Consider the following 17,651-nt stretch of genomic DNA (forward strand, 5'->3'; position numbering starts at 1 on the left):
GGGGATTTGTCAGACAAGAACCGATAGTTCGTGCGGGACCGCCATTTCTGTTCCACATTTAAAAAAAAGAAAGCCATGGACGATTTTGTTTTGTTGTTTTGTTGTTTTTTGTTGCTGTTGTTTTTGTTTTAACTCTAACCAGGTTCTTCGCTGTTCGAAATATCTTTAGTTTATAGTTTGCTTTCCAGGACTCAATAATATGTACCTATAACTCTGTCTTGAGACATGAAGTTATTTTTGGGGGGTTCAAATTATAATCTTCGCTGCACATGTATGCACACTACAAACATACCAACTCCCCCCCCCCAAAAAAAAAACCCAAAAAAACCAACAACCCCAAGAAAACCCCGTAAGCTTTCCATGAGAAATTCAGCACGGAACTAGCCTTACTGAATGAAAACGTGACGCTATTAAATAGTGAATAGTGAAAAAATAAAATGTTAAAGGTTTTGGAATATTTGAAAAAGAGCATCCGAGTTCCCAGTAAAAAAAAAAGGGAATGCCTTCGTGTTTTGTTGATTTATCGATTCATAAATCTTTAGGTGGATCTCCCCAAGTCTAAAAGTGCACGCAAAGATAAAGTCAAAAGCTATGCCAATCGTGCTATTTGGGGAAAAATGCGGGCGACTGAGAGCACGGATGTGAAAAAGAAATCAAAACACCAAAAACAAACGAACAAAAAACTTTAAGAAAATTTTAAAAAATACTCCCCCCCCACCCCCTGAAACAAATCGAACACAACAGAATACAAAAGAGAGAGAGAGAGAGAGAGAGAGAGAGAGAGAGAGAGAGAATTATTATACACACAGCACGTTTGCGCGTCACATCGGTCGTTCTGTCCTCTCCGTCTTTCGTGATACCTCTATCTATCCCTCTGTTCTTTTGCTTTATTTTTGTTCTTTTCATAGCTCTCCAAGTGTTTGAGAAGGCTGGTCGGTAGGTGATCCCCTTCGGGGGTGCAATCCCCCCCCCCCCCCCCCCCTTTTTTTTCTCGGCCGTAGCTCGCGAAATATTATAGCTGATTATCCAGCTGGCTCCCTGTACTTTATGCCTCAGCTCGACAACCCCACTCAATACGCTCAGAGTATTCCCTTTCACTCAGCCGGCACTTACAGTGCGTCGAATGTGCACACTACGTTTCTGTAATGCATTTTCTGTGTATCAGCATGTACATGGTGTGTTTGCGTGTACGAGTGCTGTTATACTGTTGGCACTTTTTGGACGACGACCTTTGAGTGCCCGCGAATGGGCCGCGCCGATGCTTCAAGTTTACATGTTTTTGTTTTTACGTTTGTTTTTGTTTTTGTATCTGTATTTGTTTCTTTGTTTGATATTAGAAAAGGACACAATATTGGGCGGGCATGAGTAATCCATATTGGCACGCGTACTGGTGGAGTGAGTGAGTCATGCAGAGTATTGTTTATTGTCATCTCTTTCCGTTCTGATAAAGGTGGTCCAGGCACGCGATCTATTTTTGTATTTGACCTTGTTCCTAACGAGTCTTGAGAACCTTTGACCTTTTTCTTACTTTTGTATCTCACTTTTTTTACTGACTAAATGAAAAAAAACCCAGCGAACTTTTCTAATTAAATAATGGTTGGACTCTAGTGTGCAGTTGAATATTGAGGAGTAGGATTGGTAGAGCCATACTGTGAATTCATTATATAATTTGTATTTGCTGTAATACGTGTACGGTCGAACTTGACCACCTGTCTAAGGCAATCACCTGTACAAATGGTTACTAGACTATCCACTCTCTCCTTGGTTGTTTTTTTGGCCTTCTCTTTATTATAATGGCACTATTTAAGAGGACCATCTGTCTAAGATGACCACTTCTCTCCTCGACATTGGGTGGTTGTATTGGACAGGTGAGACTTTAATTAGCGTAGTGAATTTAAAAAAACAACAACACTTGCTACATTTTGCAAACCATATTTAGTAACTCAGTCCAAACAAGGTACACTACTCGGTATTACTTATCATCTTTGCTCACTCAAAAAGAAACAAAACAAGTTTGGAATTAAATGATTGTTGTATAAAAAACTTTAATGGTTTTCCTTTCTGTGTGTACTTGCAGCTGAGCTTGGTGATTATGAGCCGGACGTGCACTCCCCGGGGACCGTGTCTGAGTTCAGGTTTGTCCCAAACCAGACGGAGCAGATGGAGCTGGACATTTTCGAAAAGTACAAAGATTACTAGTGAGTACAGGTTTTTTGTTCTTTTTTTTGTGTAAGTGTTTCACAACGCTCGCAACTGTATAAGATCATATGAAGCCACAGGACACATTAAACATTTTCGGTTAGTAGGATATTTTGAATTTTGCCCGGGTGGCAGCCAAAGCCTACTCTTATCGATTTTAGACCACCAAAGGATCTTTAACGTGTGCAACTTGCACACGGGACCTCTGAGATTTTTCACCCTTGTCCGAGAAGGCTGGGTGTTGATCTTTCCTACCGGAAGATCAGGGGTGTGGTTGAAAGACAGCAGTAAGAAGGAGCCAGGGAGTAGTAATAGAATGGCTGCAGAAAGAGTCAGGAGCCCAGAGGAGGGGGCCAAGGAGGTGAGGGCATGGGGGCAGAAAGTGGAGACAATTTTGGGGTTTTCTTTCTTTAAAAAAAAAAAAGTGTAAATAGCAGCTCTTAGTGCAAATGTTTTTAGATAAATAATGTTCTGTCACGCTGACGGTGTCATCTCTGGCTCAGAGGTTGATGTGCTATGTAGACTTTTGACATTGGTTGGAGGATGGGAACATAGAAATCCTTGACAAACCTTGATAGCCGATGTCTGCTTCAGATTTGGCACTGGGTGAGGTTTTGTAGATTGAATTGATCCAGGGAGAGGGTGGGGTTCCCGTGTGATGTAATAGTGCTCCTGTAAAAACAAGTGGTGAGTCAAATCCTTTGTGTGTTGTTTTCATTGATGTCATTGTATCGTATTCATGCATTAATGCATACAATTGTGTCTTTTTATGATTTGCATTATGTATATGAAAGACCTTGTGCGTGAATGCTGCCTGTATTTAAATGCCACTGTAGGCTGCTGAGATATCTTATAAAGTGCATTGAGCCTCGTAAATTATGGAAACGTGATATATAAAGCCATGTATTATTATTGTTTTTATTATTGTTATTGTTGTTATTATTATTTATTATTATTATTATTATTATTATTATTATTATTATTATTATTATTATTATTTAATCACAATATTTGAGCATCTCCTTACACTAACTAAAAGAACCTGCTGGTGCTGTAAAACTGAAGGACAAAGAGCCCAGAGGTTGAGATAACTTCAGTGATTCACATCTGCTCTCTCTTTCTCTCTTTACAGTGGTCAGACACCAGCCCTTGCAGAGCTGCAGTTTTTGCACAAGGCCAAGTGGCTGGAACTGTACGGTGTCGACATGCACACTGTGATGGTAAGTGTTGTTTTGGTTTGTACAGTTGTGTCCACTTAACAGCAACCCAGATAAGAGCAACCTCCGCCAAACAGCAACCTCTGCCAAACAGCAACTTTAGCTTGTATAATTGAATTTTTCCTATATAAACACCCCCCCCCTCCCCCCAATAGCAACCTTGGCCTCTATCAACAACCTTGGTTGTTATGAATTGTGTGGTAATAAATTTTTTTGACAATTCAAAAAACTGCAAACAAGGAGACCGGCTGATAATTTTGGTGAGTGTGCATCTCCCTGCTGTTATCGCCTCACAACACTGGGTTCCTACCTTTTCGATAAGACAAACCTACTTCTTCAGCATCTAAAGTTCTCTTTACGTTTTCTGAATATGCGACTTTTTCTTTCCATCAGGGCAGAGATGGTAACTCCTACAGTCTTGGTCTGACTCCTACTGGAATTCTGGTTTTCGAGGGCTCGCAGAAGATTGGGTTGTTTTTCTGGTAAGTTTCTGATTATTACTGTCTACTGCCTGGTAGACAGTTTTCCAGTTCATTAACTTACACTTGTCACACTTGTATTCCTTGACATTCTTATTGCTTCAGCTTTTTTCAGGTGAAGGAAAAGCATTTTGAAGATTGAGAGGCTATTCAGAATTGAAAATATAGATTCCTCTTTTTTTACTGATGCAGTTTCAGAATCATTGAGAAAATTGTATGATTGTTGAGAATCTGTTAAGGATTTTATAGGGTGTATCAATGGATGTAAAAAGATGTGAGGAACAAAAATTAAATGTTTGAGGGACTGATTGGCTAACTTTTCTTTTTGTCATTTTTCACATACATAATTTTTGTTTTCTTCATATGACTGCTTTATTAAGGCAAAGTGAGGCATAGTTAATTGTGTTTTTGATTATTTCAGGCCAAAGATGACTAAACTTGATTTCAAAGGCAAAAAGCTTATGCTTGTTGCGGTGGAAGATGACGATACGGTAAGAAGTGCTTGATCCCCTTTTTTATCTTCGCTTTAAAGTGATTACTGAATTAAGAAGCTAATTATAAAGATAATTTTTCTTTTGTTCGTTTGAATTTTAGCACAGCTATGTTTCTCTCTATCTTCATATACTGGGTTTGTTGATATTTTATATTCATTTTGAGATTAATATTAAATTATATTTGTAAATTATGTCAATTTTATGACACTATCATTGTATTTTCTTGAAAAAGATTTAATGTTAAAGGCTATCATTTATGATGTTCCTATTGGTGTGAAATATTTTAAATAGAAGGGTAGAATTTATAGCCACTGAAAAAAAAATGCTTGTCATTTATTGTTACAGATATTTGAAATGCTCTTTTAACAGAAACATACCTCAGTATAGTCCTTATCGGTTGCTGACAGTTCTTTTGGGATGTTTCTTCCTCAGGGTCAGAGCCAGGACCACTCGTTTCAGTTTCACTGCACCACCAAGAAAGCTTGCAAGCATTTGTGGAAGTGTGCGGTGGAACATCATGCCTTTTTCCGTCTCAAAGGACCTGTGAAGGGAAGCACTGGGAGGCAGAACTTTTTCAGGATGGGCTCGCGGTTTAGGTATAGGTAAGTGATCTTACAAGCTTATAGAAACATATTGTTGTCTGTTTTTGACACTGTACCTGTTGACCGAAGTACAGTGGAACCTGCTCTAACGGCAACCTGTCCAAGACAGTCACTTGTACAAACAACCACTTCCATCCCCCCACCCCCATTTTTCCCCCCCTACATTTTCATGACACCGTTCAAGATGTCCATCTGTTTAAGACAACCACTTTTCTCCTCAACATTGGGTGGCCGTCTCGGACAATTTCACTTGATATTTGTTTTATGTATGTAATGTTTTCTGAAAAGTTACTCAATTCACAGGCCTTTCACTCAATGAGAACATATTTTTGTACTCACTCATAACCTCCTTTTACTTCCTCCAAGTGCTGTGCTTTGCATTATTAGTTGCAAGTTCAAAGAATTTTTTTTTTTTTTTTAAATTCAGTAAAGTAATTTGACAATTTACAGCTGACTTGGTGCAAAGTATGTTCAGATTTACTCAGCTGGCTTGGTGCAAAGTATGTTCAGTTTTACTCAGCTGGCTTGGTGCAAAGTATGTTCAGATTTACTCAGCCGGCTTGGTGCAAAGTATGTTCAGATTTACTCAGCTGGCTTGGTGCAAAGTATGTTCAGTTTTACTCAGCTGGCTTGGTGCAAAGTATGTTCAGTTTTCCTGGCATCATACAGCAATGTTTTTAATGTAATTTTGCTTTCTGTTTTATTTCAAAAGTGGCCGGACCGAATACCAAACAGCAACGATGAACAGAGCACGGAGGAGCGTAAAATTTGAGCGAAAACCTAGTCACAGATATTCACGGAGGCCCACATTTGAGCGGAAAGAGAGAGAGGAAAGGATGAAGAAAGATGCAGACAGGAAGAAAAGGCTTGAGGAGGACAGGGACAGGTTTGTGTTACATTTCCATGTTTCAGAATGTTTCTCGGCACTCATATTGTCATTGGTACACCTGTTAGAGACGTACACTGCAAAAAAAAAGAAGTCTTTTTGTGCATTGCTGCATTATAACTATTGCGTTTCAAAATCGCACAGATTTTTACTCTTTTTGTGTTTTTTTATTCTTTGTTGAACAAAATGTCTTTTACGCATATTTACGCATGACTCGGCAGCATTTAATAAAATGTTATCCTGTTTAGTTTGACCACTTAACTATCAGCTGTGAATAGACTTGTGCCTTTGGCGTTTCTTAATTGTTTTATTTTATTTCTTACAGACGAGCAGCTATTGCGGCCACTAAAGCATCGGTGGAAACTACGTTTGACGCCCTGCCAGACAGTGCGCGGGCGTCGGTCAACAGCAACTCGACCACGGCCACAGCACAGTCCAGTGTGAGAGCTCCTGACAGTCCTCCAGTTCGTCCCCCGAAGCCCACTGCGAGGAAAAATCTCAAATCTAATTCCACATCCTCTGAGTTGCCTGATACTGGCTCCAGCTCATCCAAGCCTTCAGGCTCAGCTTTGGACAGACTTGACACGCTCATTAAGTCGGCTGCGCTGGAAAAGGGATCGGGCGGATCGGGCGAGGGGCCCGTCTCTACCCCCAACGGGCGCAAGTCCTCTGTTGAAGACAATAACATCAATCTGAGAGGTGAGCTGAATGACTTGTGTTGTTGTCCACGGAATGAGCAGACTGAGTGCTTGTTGTATGGTGATATTAAAAGAAGGAATAGTTACACCAAATTTTATGTTAACTTCAAGCATCATTTATTGAAGAATTTAATCACTGCAGAATTATTAAGTTTGCCACTTCAGCATAAAGAGAATTGTAACACATCGGTTTTTTGGCTTCAGGAAGTGAACTTAAGTTGTTGATCTGATTTGTGACCTTTCAAATGTTCTTGGCGGTATGCTAATTAAAGCTATAATTATGTTTAAGTGAAAGGAAAAGATAAAAGAATCTGTACAAATGCCAAAAAAAATAATGATTTGTCTGGTCTGTGAGCCTTGTATTGTTTGACAGTGCACCACAGACAAACGTTCTAGCACTGTCTTGCTGTGTTGTGGATGTCCTACTTATGCACTGACTCATGTCTGTATTTTGTTGTTTCAGTTTGCATTTGTGAATCATTTTTAAAATCTACCCTTGGGCATAATTTTTACTGCTCTAGCTGTAAGGATGGTTGTGGGAAAAGAAGAACTTTTAAATCTTTAAAACCCTCTCTGTATGCCTGAGGTCATTTTGTACCCAAGGGGTTGTATTCTTTCCATTTTAGAATACTTCTAGTGCAAAGGTCTCTTTGAAACTTTCAGTATTTCTCAAAAAATCATTTTGACCAACTGCTATGCAATATGCAAAACATATGGATCGGATTAACGAGTCAATTTCCTCTTTGGAAAGAGGGGGCACAGAGTTCCCCATGTCATATGGATACGATAGTAAAACACGACATACAGATAGGGTTAATGAGACTTTAGTAGGGACAAGCCCTTGAAATCAGAAAATGGCTCTACTTGTTTCTGTTTGTCAGTATTATTTCATATATAATCCTTTGGGCTGGGTGCAGCATGTTCAGGAGTTGCATCCCACCAAGTGTTCTTTAGCACCTGCTTCTCTTATGTGCTTCACACCCGCTTTGGAGACAATGATTTACAGCTTTCCCCAAATAGGTGCCTTGCATGTAAGTTTAAAGTCGGCTGGCATCGAGTGGCATTGCTACTCGTAGGTGAAGATTAAGGAACTTAATGTTTTATAGTTTAGACTTACAGGTGCATTGGTAGAGATCTACATGGTAGACATTTACACTGAGTTTGTTTTTGTTTTTCCCCATTTACCAGACGAAAGTGAGAAAGCAATAGCAAAAATGAAGAACTTGGATGAATCTGTTCCTGTCCCAGTGAAACGGAAAGATGTCAACACTTTCCAAAACAACCAAGTGAAATTCACAGGAGGGGCTTCCAGTATCCCTCCAGAGAGCTTGAAATGTAATATCCTCAAAGCCAAAATGGAAGAAGATCATCTGAAAGGTTTTTTTTCTATTATGATTCATTCTTTTCACTTGTCTTCATGTACGCTATTCACTTTCAGTATCTGTAGACTGCTAGCCTGTCTGAAAGTTAACCAAGTTATATAGTATTGTTCTGTCTAAATGAATATAGAAGTCGCACCATTAAACAGCGCTATGGCCATGATCAGTTATGTTCAGATAGAACTGTGGGTACAAATTTAGATAGAAAAAATAATGTCTTTTGAAATTAGAAAACGTATCTTTCCTGATAATTGCTCTTGAAAAAATAATTATAAAAAAAGTATCCACAGTCAGGGTTTTGAAGGACGCAAGTAGTAGTTTAGAAAAGTTACCAGTCTCTCTTTTCATCTAATTCACTTAGATGGTGATTCGAAGTCAGTGTCAGATTATTTTTAGGATTGCATCAATGAAATGATAAAAGTCCTAAATAAAGTGACAAGCTTCGAGGCATCTCTGAGCCAAGCCTTAAACATGAAAAGTTTGTTTTGTGGTGCGACTGATCCTATATATAAATGCTTGCCTCAATAATGTCTTGCTGTTGTTGTTTCTTTTATAGTTGCAAAGCCTAAAAGAAATTATGGCAATTTCTGAGTGACAAGTTAATTTCTGTTAAACCAAAAGAAACAGCTTTATTTATATTAGATAAAACATAAGATTTTAAAAATTATCCCTTCATGAAAGCAGTGGACAAGGTCAGCATATCACTTTCTTGTGCTTTGAATAAAAAATTCAAATGTAACCATCACAGAACAAGTATTTTTCCTTTATTTGAGGGTAACAAACCCGTTTCATGCCCCTCCAGAAAGTATTTTATCATCTTCCTGTTTCTGATAGTATGTGCTCCAATATGTTATGAAAAATATTTTACCTTTCAGATGCAAACTTTTTGTATTTGCCTGCCTTTGTTTTTTATTTTGTTTTAATGTTGGTATTTCTGTTTTTGATGTAACAGTATTTCTGTCTTTAAACTAACCAATGGGCATTATATATGTACTTGTATTCATGCACTGGTTCTTGTTGAGCACAATTCTTTTTACCCTACTTGTAGAATGTAGTCCTCTTTCTGTGTGTGGAAAACAAGATATAAAGTTTACCTAAATTGAGGATTTGTACTTCAGGCATGCTAACAGCAGTTCAATTCTGTAAAGCCTCTGCAAAATACATAGTCTCTTTGATTGAAGGGGTTTTAACAGACATAGATTTCTTGCGGCAATGGGGCAGTTGCTTATCAACTTAATGTGTAAAGCATTAGTTACTGGCTTGATTCGGACTCCTGACTGGGATCAAAACCATTTTGCTTGATCTGTGTCTGTATGGAATATTTCCTCTCTGTGCGATGTTCTGAAGCAGGACTGCGTACTCCGCCTACGAAATGGCTGACTGACATTGTATCTCCTTAGGGTGTGCTACTTCTACTTTATCAACAGAGATAGGGTAATTTAATTTTCTTGAGAGCATAATAAAAAAAAATAAGATGCTCTGGAGTTAAAAAAAAGGAATAAATTCTTCAAACAAATTTAATTTAAAAGCTGAATTAGTTTCTTGAACAAGTACATGTAATAAGCAAAATTAATTTTCCTTCTTTGCCTTCAAACCAGAATACACCCCTTTATCTTCTTTTCTGTTTATGATCCTGTGTTCATGTTGTAAACTATATTTTAGAAATATTTTTAGGTGAATGATACAGAAAAATTTGAACAACAGATTCAATTTGCTGTTTTATGAAAGTTATTTAATCTTCCTCAAAGAATGTCAAGGCGTATATCATAGAGATTTGTATACTCCCATTTAATTTTGCTGAGGAAATATGTAGTTAATTGAAATTGGTCCTCAACATAATGGCTATATTTAATTTAACGCTTTACTATCAAAAGATGTTGATTGACGTAGCGAAGGTGAAAGTAAATGGAAGGCTAGGGATTGTTTTCTTGGAAGCTAAACACTCTTACTGTGCTCTTTGTGCAGTAGGAAATAGCAGGATATATTTCTTTATGGATGTTTTCACCTTTTTTTATGCACCTATTATTTGTAGCATTTTCACTGGAAATGTTGATTGAAGCTTAAAATACATCTTGATGGTCTTAGACAAGATGTATTTTATTGAATCTCCTCTGGAAGAAATTAACAATTACCTTTGTTGCAGTTTCAACTTATCAGAAACTTTCCTTTTGACTCCTTGAGTCTTGCATTACTGTTTACGCACCTTGGATATGAAACGACTGTGCTTTCGCTTTACACATTATTTAGTTCTGGAAACTTTACCACCAACAATTTTTCTTTTTCTTTTTCCTCTTTTTAACAGGGGGCAACGCTGATGAGCCAGCTGCAGAGAGAGAGAGAAGGTATTTTGTTCTTGTCTCTGTTTCAGTTATATTTATTTGTCATTGATTTTGCTTTCAGACTTCATTTCATAAGGTCATCATGACATGGGCTGACCTTTTTTCTATCAAGTCCCTTTCCTTGATTTTTCTTTTAAAAAATATTTGTGAAAATTAGGGGATCACAGGATATTGACAGATTGTTCAAACTTTTTAATTTATTCACTCTCAATTCCTCTTTCTCCTTTATCAGATGCTGTTTAAATTGACAAGCTGCGTCCTAATTCTTTCTTGGTTTACCTCTCTCTCTCACTCTCACTTCTGAAGTTTGCCCTCCTCTAATACCGACATACTCTGAGACCATTTACTTACCCCAGGATGGTGCAAGATTGTTGTAATTTTTTTGGTCTACAGAAAATAACTTACAGCCATCTTTGCTTCTGATGATCTATTCATAGTCATGTACAATTCTATTGTTTTTCTCTCTGTCTTGCTAACCACATACAGGAAAAATCTTACTCTATGGGTAGGGGTTGGGGGTGCAGGTAGTAAATATAAATAAAGAAATAATCATCCCATAGTAGCGGAGGAGTGAACATTTTCATATACTCTCGTCTACTCTTTGTAACACTAAACAAACTCTTTGAATTTGCTTTTTTACCAAATCACATTTGTTTTGCATAGCCTTAATATTTCACCATAGACATTTACCTCTGCTTGATTTATATGAACAAAGAAATCACCGGTGCAAAATCTTTGTTCCTTTCTTTGACTCATGATTTTGATTCCTTTTTTAGAAGTTGGGCTAATTTAACCTTTACATAGTGCTTTATGGCGGGGCTCTGTTGTTGTTATTATTATTATTTTAAAGTTTATTTTATTTTCATATCAGTAGTATCCGGTTATTATCACTCCAGTGTTTCATCGGGGAGGGGAGGAGGGGAGGGGGGGGGAGGAGAGAAGTTGAAGGAAGACTTGGCATAGCAGATCCAAATTTTTCTTAATTATAATCAGTTGTGAATATATTCAGTGATTGGAATTCGTCTGTCATGCCTTGGACAAGTATTTTCATCGACATTTCTGCTGACTACCTGGCAAAGCGACTGTACCACAACTCTCACTGATCGTAGATGTTCTCAAGCAGTAATCCTGTCTCTTTGTCAGGGACTATTTTTTCCCACTGGTTTCAAATTGTACCTCCAAGTACACGCAAAGTACAATCTACATCGTCCAAAGTGGCCACCCATTGTTGAGGAGAAAAGTGTTTGTCTTAGATAGATGGATGTCTTGACACAGTGTCATTACAACAGAGAGAAAACACAAGGGCGGGAAGTGGGAAATACTCGTTTGTACAGGTGACTGTTTTGGACAAGTGACCTTTATTACAGGTTTGACTGCAATGTTTTGCAAAGTTTCTTCTTTTGATGTTCGAGTTGAGAGACTACATAGTATCCACAGAAAGGAAAAATGAAAGGAAGGAAATGGTAGAAAGGGTAAAAGAGAAATGAAGACTAGGAGAAAAAGAAAAGTAGAACAGACAGGAGAGAAAGCAAAATTAAAAAGACAGAATTATGTAACATTTGGAAGAGAAAGAAACAAAAGAGTCTTTACTTCAATTATTTTTGGGGGGTTTGATACAATTCTTGGGCCAAGCCAGGGGCCTCAATTAGCTGTAAGTTTGTTGGTGTTTTTTTGTCTGTAACTGAAATTGTCCAAAAGTATCCTTTGGCGGAGTTGATATTAACCAGATTCTACTGTACTTTTGTGGGTGAGTCACATGTTGGTTTTTGTTTTTTTCTACACCTGGTCCTGATTGCTTGCTTGCAGTGAAAATAATAGCGAAGATGATTCTGAGCCCTCTGAAAGGGCTGAGAAGAATAAACATCACAATGTCAGCAGTGATAGTGATGAAGAGGAAGACATGAAAAACGAAAGGTAGTTGATTGTGCTATCAGCATCTTGAATATAATAATGTATTTTTATTCTCTGTGCTTGCTTCCCTGTTGAATCATTTGATGGGTGTCTTCAACCTTTCAATTAGATCTACATTGAAAATTGTAATAAAAAAAACAACAAAACAGCGAATGTCTTTTCTTGAATTTCAAGTCTTTTATCAGAGGCAAATGCTAAATAATGATGATAAATGATACTGTTAAGTATATTTTAATCTGTGATTAAGAATTTGTTTGAGAATAGTGTACTTCAGTTAAAGACTGGCAGGATTGTGCAAAAATTTATTTCAGAGGCTCACTTTCTATTCAACTCTTATCCTAAAATGCTGAGTAAGTGTGTTAATGAAGAAATGTCTCACAATGTTTGAATCCTACTCGAAGAGAGTATTTGAAGGCATGCTGGAAAGTAGCGTTTGCTTTATTTTATTCATTCTTCCTACAGTTGTTTCACAGCCAAAGATGTTATACACAGACAACTTACTCAATTATCATAACGTTTGCCTCTGTCATATCCGTCCAATACTTGCTTATTTGATAACAATTTCTTGTTCTTTGTCTTTGTTTCCTTCATTGTCTCCTCTTTTATCACAGGCTTTTCATTTTTCCTTCTTTTTCCTTTGGTTTTTCCATTTTCCACTCTTCATAACAAACGCAAAAACCTTTTAGGCCAAAGTACAAAGCACATTTTTGTCAAAACTTACTCTTTTCAGGAGTGATAGCAACAGTATGTGAATGGCAGACGTATATGTAGTTTAGTGCTGCCCTTTTGGTTAAGAGGTTGAGACACCCGTGAGAATGTTATGTCATGAACAATAACCAGTTTGTTCCTAATATTAGAATGTTTTGAAAGTATTATCAATATAAGATGGTATCATGCGCTTGTTACAGAACAATATTACTGCATGTCTTGTCTGTTATTTGATTTCTACTTTTTTTTTTACCGTACTTAACGTGTTCATAACTTTTTGGGGCCAATATTTTTGGTGCAAAAGGTATAACTATTAATTGTGTATTTTCTTTATTGATGTTGTGTAACGTTTGAGTAAAGCATTGAAAATGTAATGAGAAGAGGAGAGATGGAATTTGACAGGGAAGTCTGAATGGAAAATGCTGATTTCCAAACAGTATCTTTAGGAGAAAAGAAGAACAACAGTTTGTGAATGTGCAGGATTAAAATGATTCCAGCTGCATGCATGCATTTATCGATTTTAGGGCATAAACTAAAGGCAGTGTCTGTAGGGTACATGTGCGTGTACTGCAATAAGCTATTGATTTGATCAGTCAAATTTGTTATAACTGAAACCGGTTTTTAATTCTCCTAGTGACGTTTTGCTTTCAAGTAAAATATATTTAAAATAAACAGTCACCCAATCTTCCTCATAATTTTATCAGCAAACTTTTGTGTTGAAGGAATAATCTGAAAAAACAAATGAAGAGAGGAAATTGATTTTGCAAGTAATTTTTTAGGCTGCAGACTGAATCTCTCTATGCAGTGGATTGGAGAAAAGATGTTGTCTTGCCCTTTATGAGTTCTGCAGGAATATACTTGAATAGAGCAAATGGAACGGTGGCTAAAGTCACACTTTTGTTGAAGTGATTTTGAATCTGTGATAAGGAAAAGAGAGCTTGGGTGTCTCTCGGGAAGAGAATAAAATGGCATTTTTTACTTGTTAGTTTCTGTGTTTAGTGTTTCTTTTTCCTATTTTAAAGCAGGTTGTTTTCAGGAAAGGATTTGTTGATGTGAAAAAACTGTCCCTCAAAAGCTTAAAAAATTCTCTTCTTCATGGTAAAGAAGTACGGAGCATGAATCTGGAAACTGCTTGTTTTTTTAACATAATCATGCATGATATGGAAATGCAATTATGTTTTCTTTTACATTTATTCCCTGTAACCATGACTGCATAAATCCCAGAGTGCTGGTGAAAGACATTTTAAGCATGCACATTTTATTCTAAGCTGTCAGTATTTCCTAAAGCGAGAAGCATTATGAACACATTTCAAATAAATAATTTTAATCTGGTTAATAAGTTACACAGGCGAAAGAGAATTGCATATTTGAAACAAACAATTATATGGTTGGGATATCCTCTCCCTTCTTGCTTGACAACCCTTGGCACGTTGACAAATATATAATAATAATTTCTCCAATGTATGTTCTTAAATTATATCTTCTAAAATGATTTACTTGTTTTAAGGCAGTATAAAATGTCAAGTGGCAAAACCAAGGAACTCTTCTCAGAAGACAGCATAGCTTTAAGTTGAACACCGCCACATTGTGTTGGGTCTGTAAGAGGCCTGTGAATGGTTGAAAAACATCTCAAAGTTACCCTAATATTGTAAAAAAAATTAACCTAATTGTTGCAAAAAGTCATTGGTATTTATGTGTGAACAGGTTAGATAACAGAATAGAAGATTTTATGGGGATCAATAACTCAGGCCGAAGGGCTAGAACTCAAATGGCCACTGGATCGGAAAAGTAAAGTAAAGTATTTGGACCTAAAACCCCCCCAACCTTTTGAATGTTGTCCGCCAAATCAAGATTTCTTATTGTTTAAATAAATTAAATGTAATTTTCTATTTGTTAACATGTTCCTCGAGATGAATTAGAAGGAGAATGAATGAGTTTGTTCCACAGAGATTCTGTTCGTAAAAAAAAATTTGTTTATTAACACAGTGCAGTGGACTTTTCATGAAGTCATTAGATCTACTTTAGTTTTCTTTTGTTCTCCAGTTGTTTGTTTTCTTTATCTTTTTGTTGTATATTTACTTACTGGTATCTGATTACAACTTTATTTGCTGTCATTCTGAATTTGATTGTCTTAAATCCCAAAACTCTGTCCTAAAATTTCTATTCAGGATGACCAGTAAGTTTATAATTTGAAGACGGCTGTAGGAACATACTTCTTGTATTCACTCTGCCAACCTTTTATTTATTTTTTTATAGGACTCATAGAATGACTTTTTTCAATTTTCCATTAAAATGTTCCTGTCTTTTGGTATTCTTTTGTTTCATTTACAAAAGTAAAAATCATCAAATAAAATCCATTTTAGGATCTCTACTATATCTATAGCTACTCTTTTGATGCTGTCTTCCAAGATATATGTTGTTTCACCACATAATCACTTTATTCTCATCATAACGTCCTTCATATTGAACCATGTCTGTACTAGAATTTTCTTGTTTTTCTCATATTCGCCAACTCTGATTTGGTAACAACTATGCCTTGCTCATATGTTTCTGGTTTTTTGTTGTTGTTATAAAAAAAAATTTAAGTTATAAAATACCCAAACATTTGAGATAATTTATGTCACACATGCCTACTTGTTTTTACTTTATTTCTTTTTACCTATTTGAGCCATAGCGGGCACCATAACTCTTACCTACTGCAAACCTGTTGTGGGCTGCAAATGTAGCCTCAGATTTTTAATATGAAGCAGAAGAAAACAACTGAAATTTAGGAGTTGGGTAGTCTCTTTCAAAGAGACAGGGAGGGGGGAAGGGACGTTGTCATCAAAAGTCCATATATCCAATTATCACAAATCCAGCCAGCTTAAACCTGCTTAAAGGATTTAAAATCATGAGCTTTTGGATGGTGTAAGCCCCACACACAAGTCGACCTTGAAAGTGGCCCCAAATCTCTAGCAGCGTAGCCTTCAGCTTATGTCGCTTTAAACTTGACTGCTAGCTTAAATTTGTCTCTCTGTAGTGCAGAAACTTTGATTTTGTCGCCTGTTCCCCTCAGTACTTCTGGTTATTTGTATTTGACCTGTGGCTCAATGCTATTTATTATCTTTTGTTAAAGTTTGTCTTGTCACCCTAGTCTGAAAAGTGGACAAGAAAAGAAGAATGCAAGTATTTGCCTTTCCTTTTATAGACTCGTCTTATGCTCAAGTCTATTGTGTAAAGCCTGAACTCAGGAGCTTTGACTTTGGCTTTATAAATCCTCCGTCAGTGAAAGTCTTTGAATGGTGGAATTGAAATGCTGGGTTTTGTGGAAACCTTAATTATTCTATCAAATTTTCATTGAACGAACTGCCTTCCTTTTTCATTCCATGTGTATTCTTTACTCTCTTAATCTGCTTGTCTGGAAAGGTGTAACTCTGGCAGCATTTTGAAAAATCTTTGTGCTGAATACCTTGCCTCCTTGCTGCTTTCTCCCATTTCTTTTATTATCAGTGTCTTGGTTTTCTATACAACTTTTACATCTATTGTCTTTTTGCTGCCCCCCCCCCCCCCCCCCCCCCCCCCAACTCACCTGTGAGGAAGCACACCCTCGTTCATCCAGCTCTGACTGACTTTCTTTATGATTTTGCACACAAGAATTATGAAAAAGTTAGAAAGATAAGGCTGCAGTTTATTGTCTTGCTTCACTTCTGATCGAATGCTCGTACCGCTTTGTAATATCCCTCCTGGCAAGCTTGTTCTATCCAGTTTTGCAAGAAAAGAGATAGGATATTCATTATTTAGCCTCCCTAGGAAGAAACTCACAGCATGCTTTGACCAGTTTCTGCATCACAAAATTTGGATTGCTCTTAAAGCTATACAGTGTGGCTGCCTGTTAATCAAAGACTCAAATGTTTTTGTTCACATATTCAGGATCTTCAGATTCCCAAATACACATTTCCAGATTTGTGAATTGAGGAAATAAGATAAAGTATCCCCCTAAAAAATGCATTTTCCAACCCCGCATAACAGGGAATTGAACTCGCAGTCTTACAGTCAGTAGTTTGATGTTCTATTCAGCGGACTAGAATGCTCTCTGATACTGTTTTCTAACTTGGAAAGAGTTATCTTTTTTGAAAATGTCTCGATACTTTGACCAAGCAGATTTCTCTCATGACTTAATGAATGGTCAGGATGGTGAAATGTTTTGTGATCAATTTAGACGAGCTCGTAACACATGAATTAGTTAAGTCATATGAATTGTTGCTGACTTTTTTTTTTCCAGTTATGGGAGTAACATACCTCGGCCCAGAAAGGAACGAGGGTCATCAAGAACCTCAAATCATTCTGCGAATAATGGGTAATGAGATATTTGTTTGGTTTGAATTGTTGGAGTTTCTTTTTATCAAAATGTATGTTTCTTATACAATTGCTGTAAAAAAATTGTTAATCCTTTTTTTTTTTTCGGAGGACAGTTAAGAGTAGCATGGCATTTGAGATCTTCCTACAGTTTTTAAAAATGTTTAATCATTGCAAAGAATCATGTATTCTTATTGTTGTGGGAGGTTGTGATAGGTGAACAACTACAATCTCATGTGGTATTTACTTGAACAAATCTACTCTGCTTTCTTTGTGTCCCTATTATTTATTTTTTACTTTCAACACTTTGTCCACTTTGCTCCTCTTTCAAGCTAACTAACTGACCCCTGTCAAACAGTGCACACACACATACTCACCCACGCAAACACACACACACACACACA

The 17,651-nt window shown here is 37.0% G+C and overlaps 1 protein-coding gene across 9 annotated transcripts in view; it reads left to right on the forward strand.

Moving 5' to 3' along the window:
• Positions 1 to 17,651, forward strand: part of LOC101854148 (band 4.1-like protein 5) — a 59,732-nt gene that overhangs the window by 25,171 nt on the left and 16,910 nt on the right. For 4 of the 9 annotated variants that reach the window (XM_013079191.2, XM_013079195.2, XM_013079196.2 and 1 more), the window contains exons 6-16: positions 2,078 to 2,198; positions 3,332 to 3,419; positions 3,810 to 3,898; positions 4,317 to 4,386; positions 4,822 to 4,991; positions 5,704 to 5,877; positions 6,203 to 6,576; positions 7,764 to 7,952; positions 10,257 to 10,296; positions 12,100 to 12,207; positions 17,174 to 17,248. In XM_013079191.2, the coding sequence (XP_012934645.1) occupies positions 2,078 to 2,198; positions 3,332 to 3,419; positions 3,810 to 3,898; positions 4,317 to 4,386; positions 4,822 to 4,991; positions 5,704 to 5,877; positions 6,203 to 6,576; positions 7,764 to 7,952; positions 10,257 to 10,296; positions 12,100 to 12,207; positions 17,174 to 17,248 (1,498 nt within the window). The remainder of the gene's footprint in view (positions 1 to 2,077; positions 2,199 to 3,331; positions 3,420 to 3,809; positions 3,899 to 4,316; positions 4,387 to 4,821; positions 4,992 to 5,703; positions 5,878 to 6,202; positions 6,577 to 7,763; positions 7,953 to 10,256; positions 10,297 to 12,099; positions 12,208 to 17,173; positions 17,249 to 17,651) is intronic. The other 5 variants (XM_013079192.2, XM_035968161.1, XM_013079193.2 and 2 more) reach the window with 5 other exon arrangements.

The sequence above is a fragment of the Aplysia californica genome, unplaced genomic scaffold (assembly GCF_000002075.1).
Source record: "Aplysia californica isolate F4 #8 unplaced genomic scaffold, AplCal3.0 scaffold00043, whole genome shotgun sequence".
Classification (NCBI taxonomy): Eukaryota; Metazoa; Mollusca; class Gastropoda; order Aplysiida; family Aplysiidae; genus Aplysia; species Aplysia californica.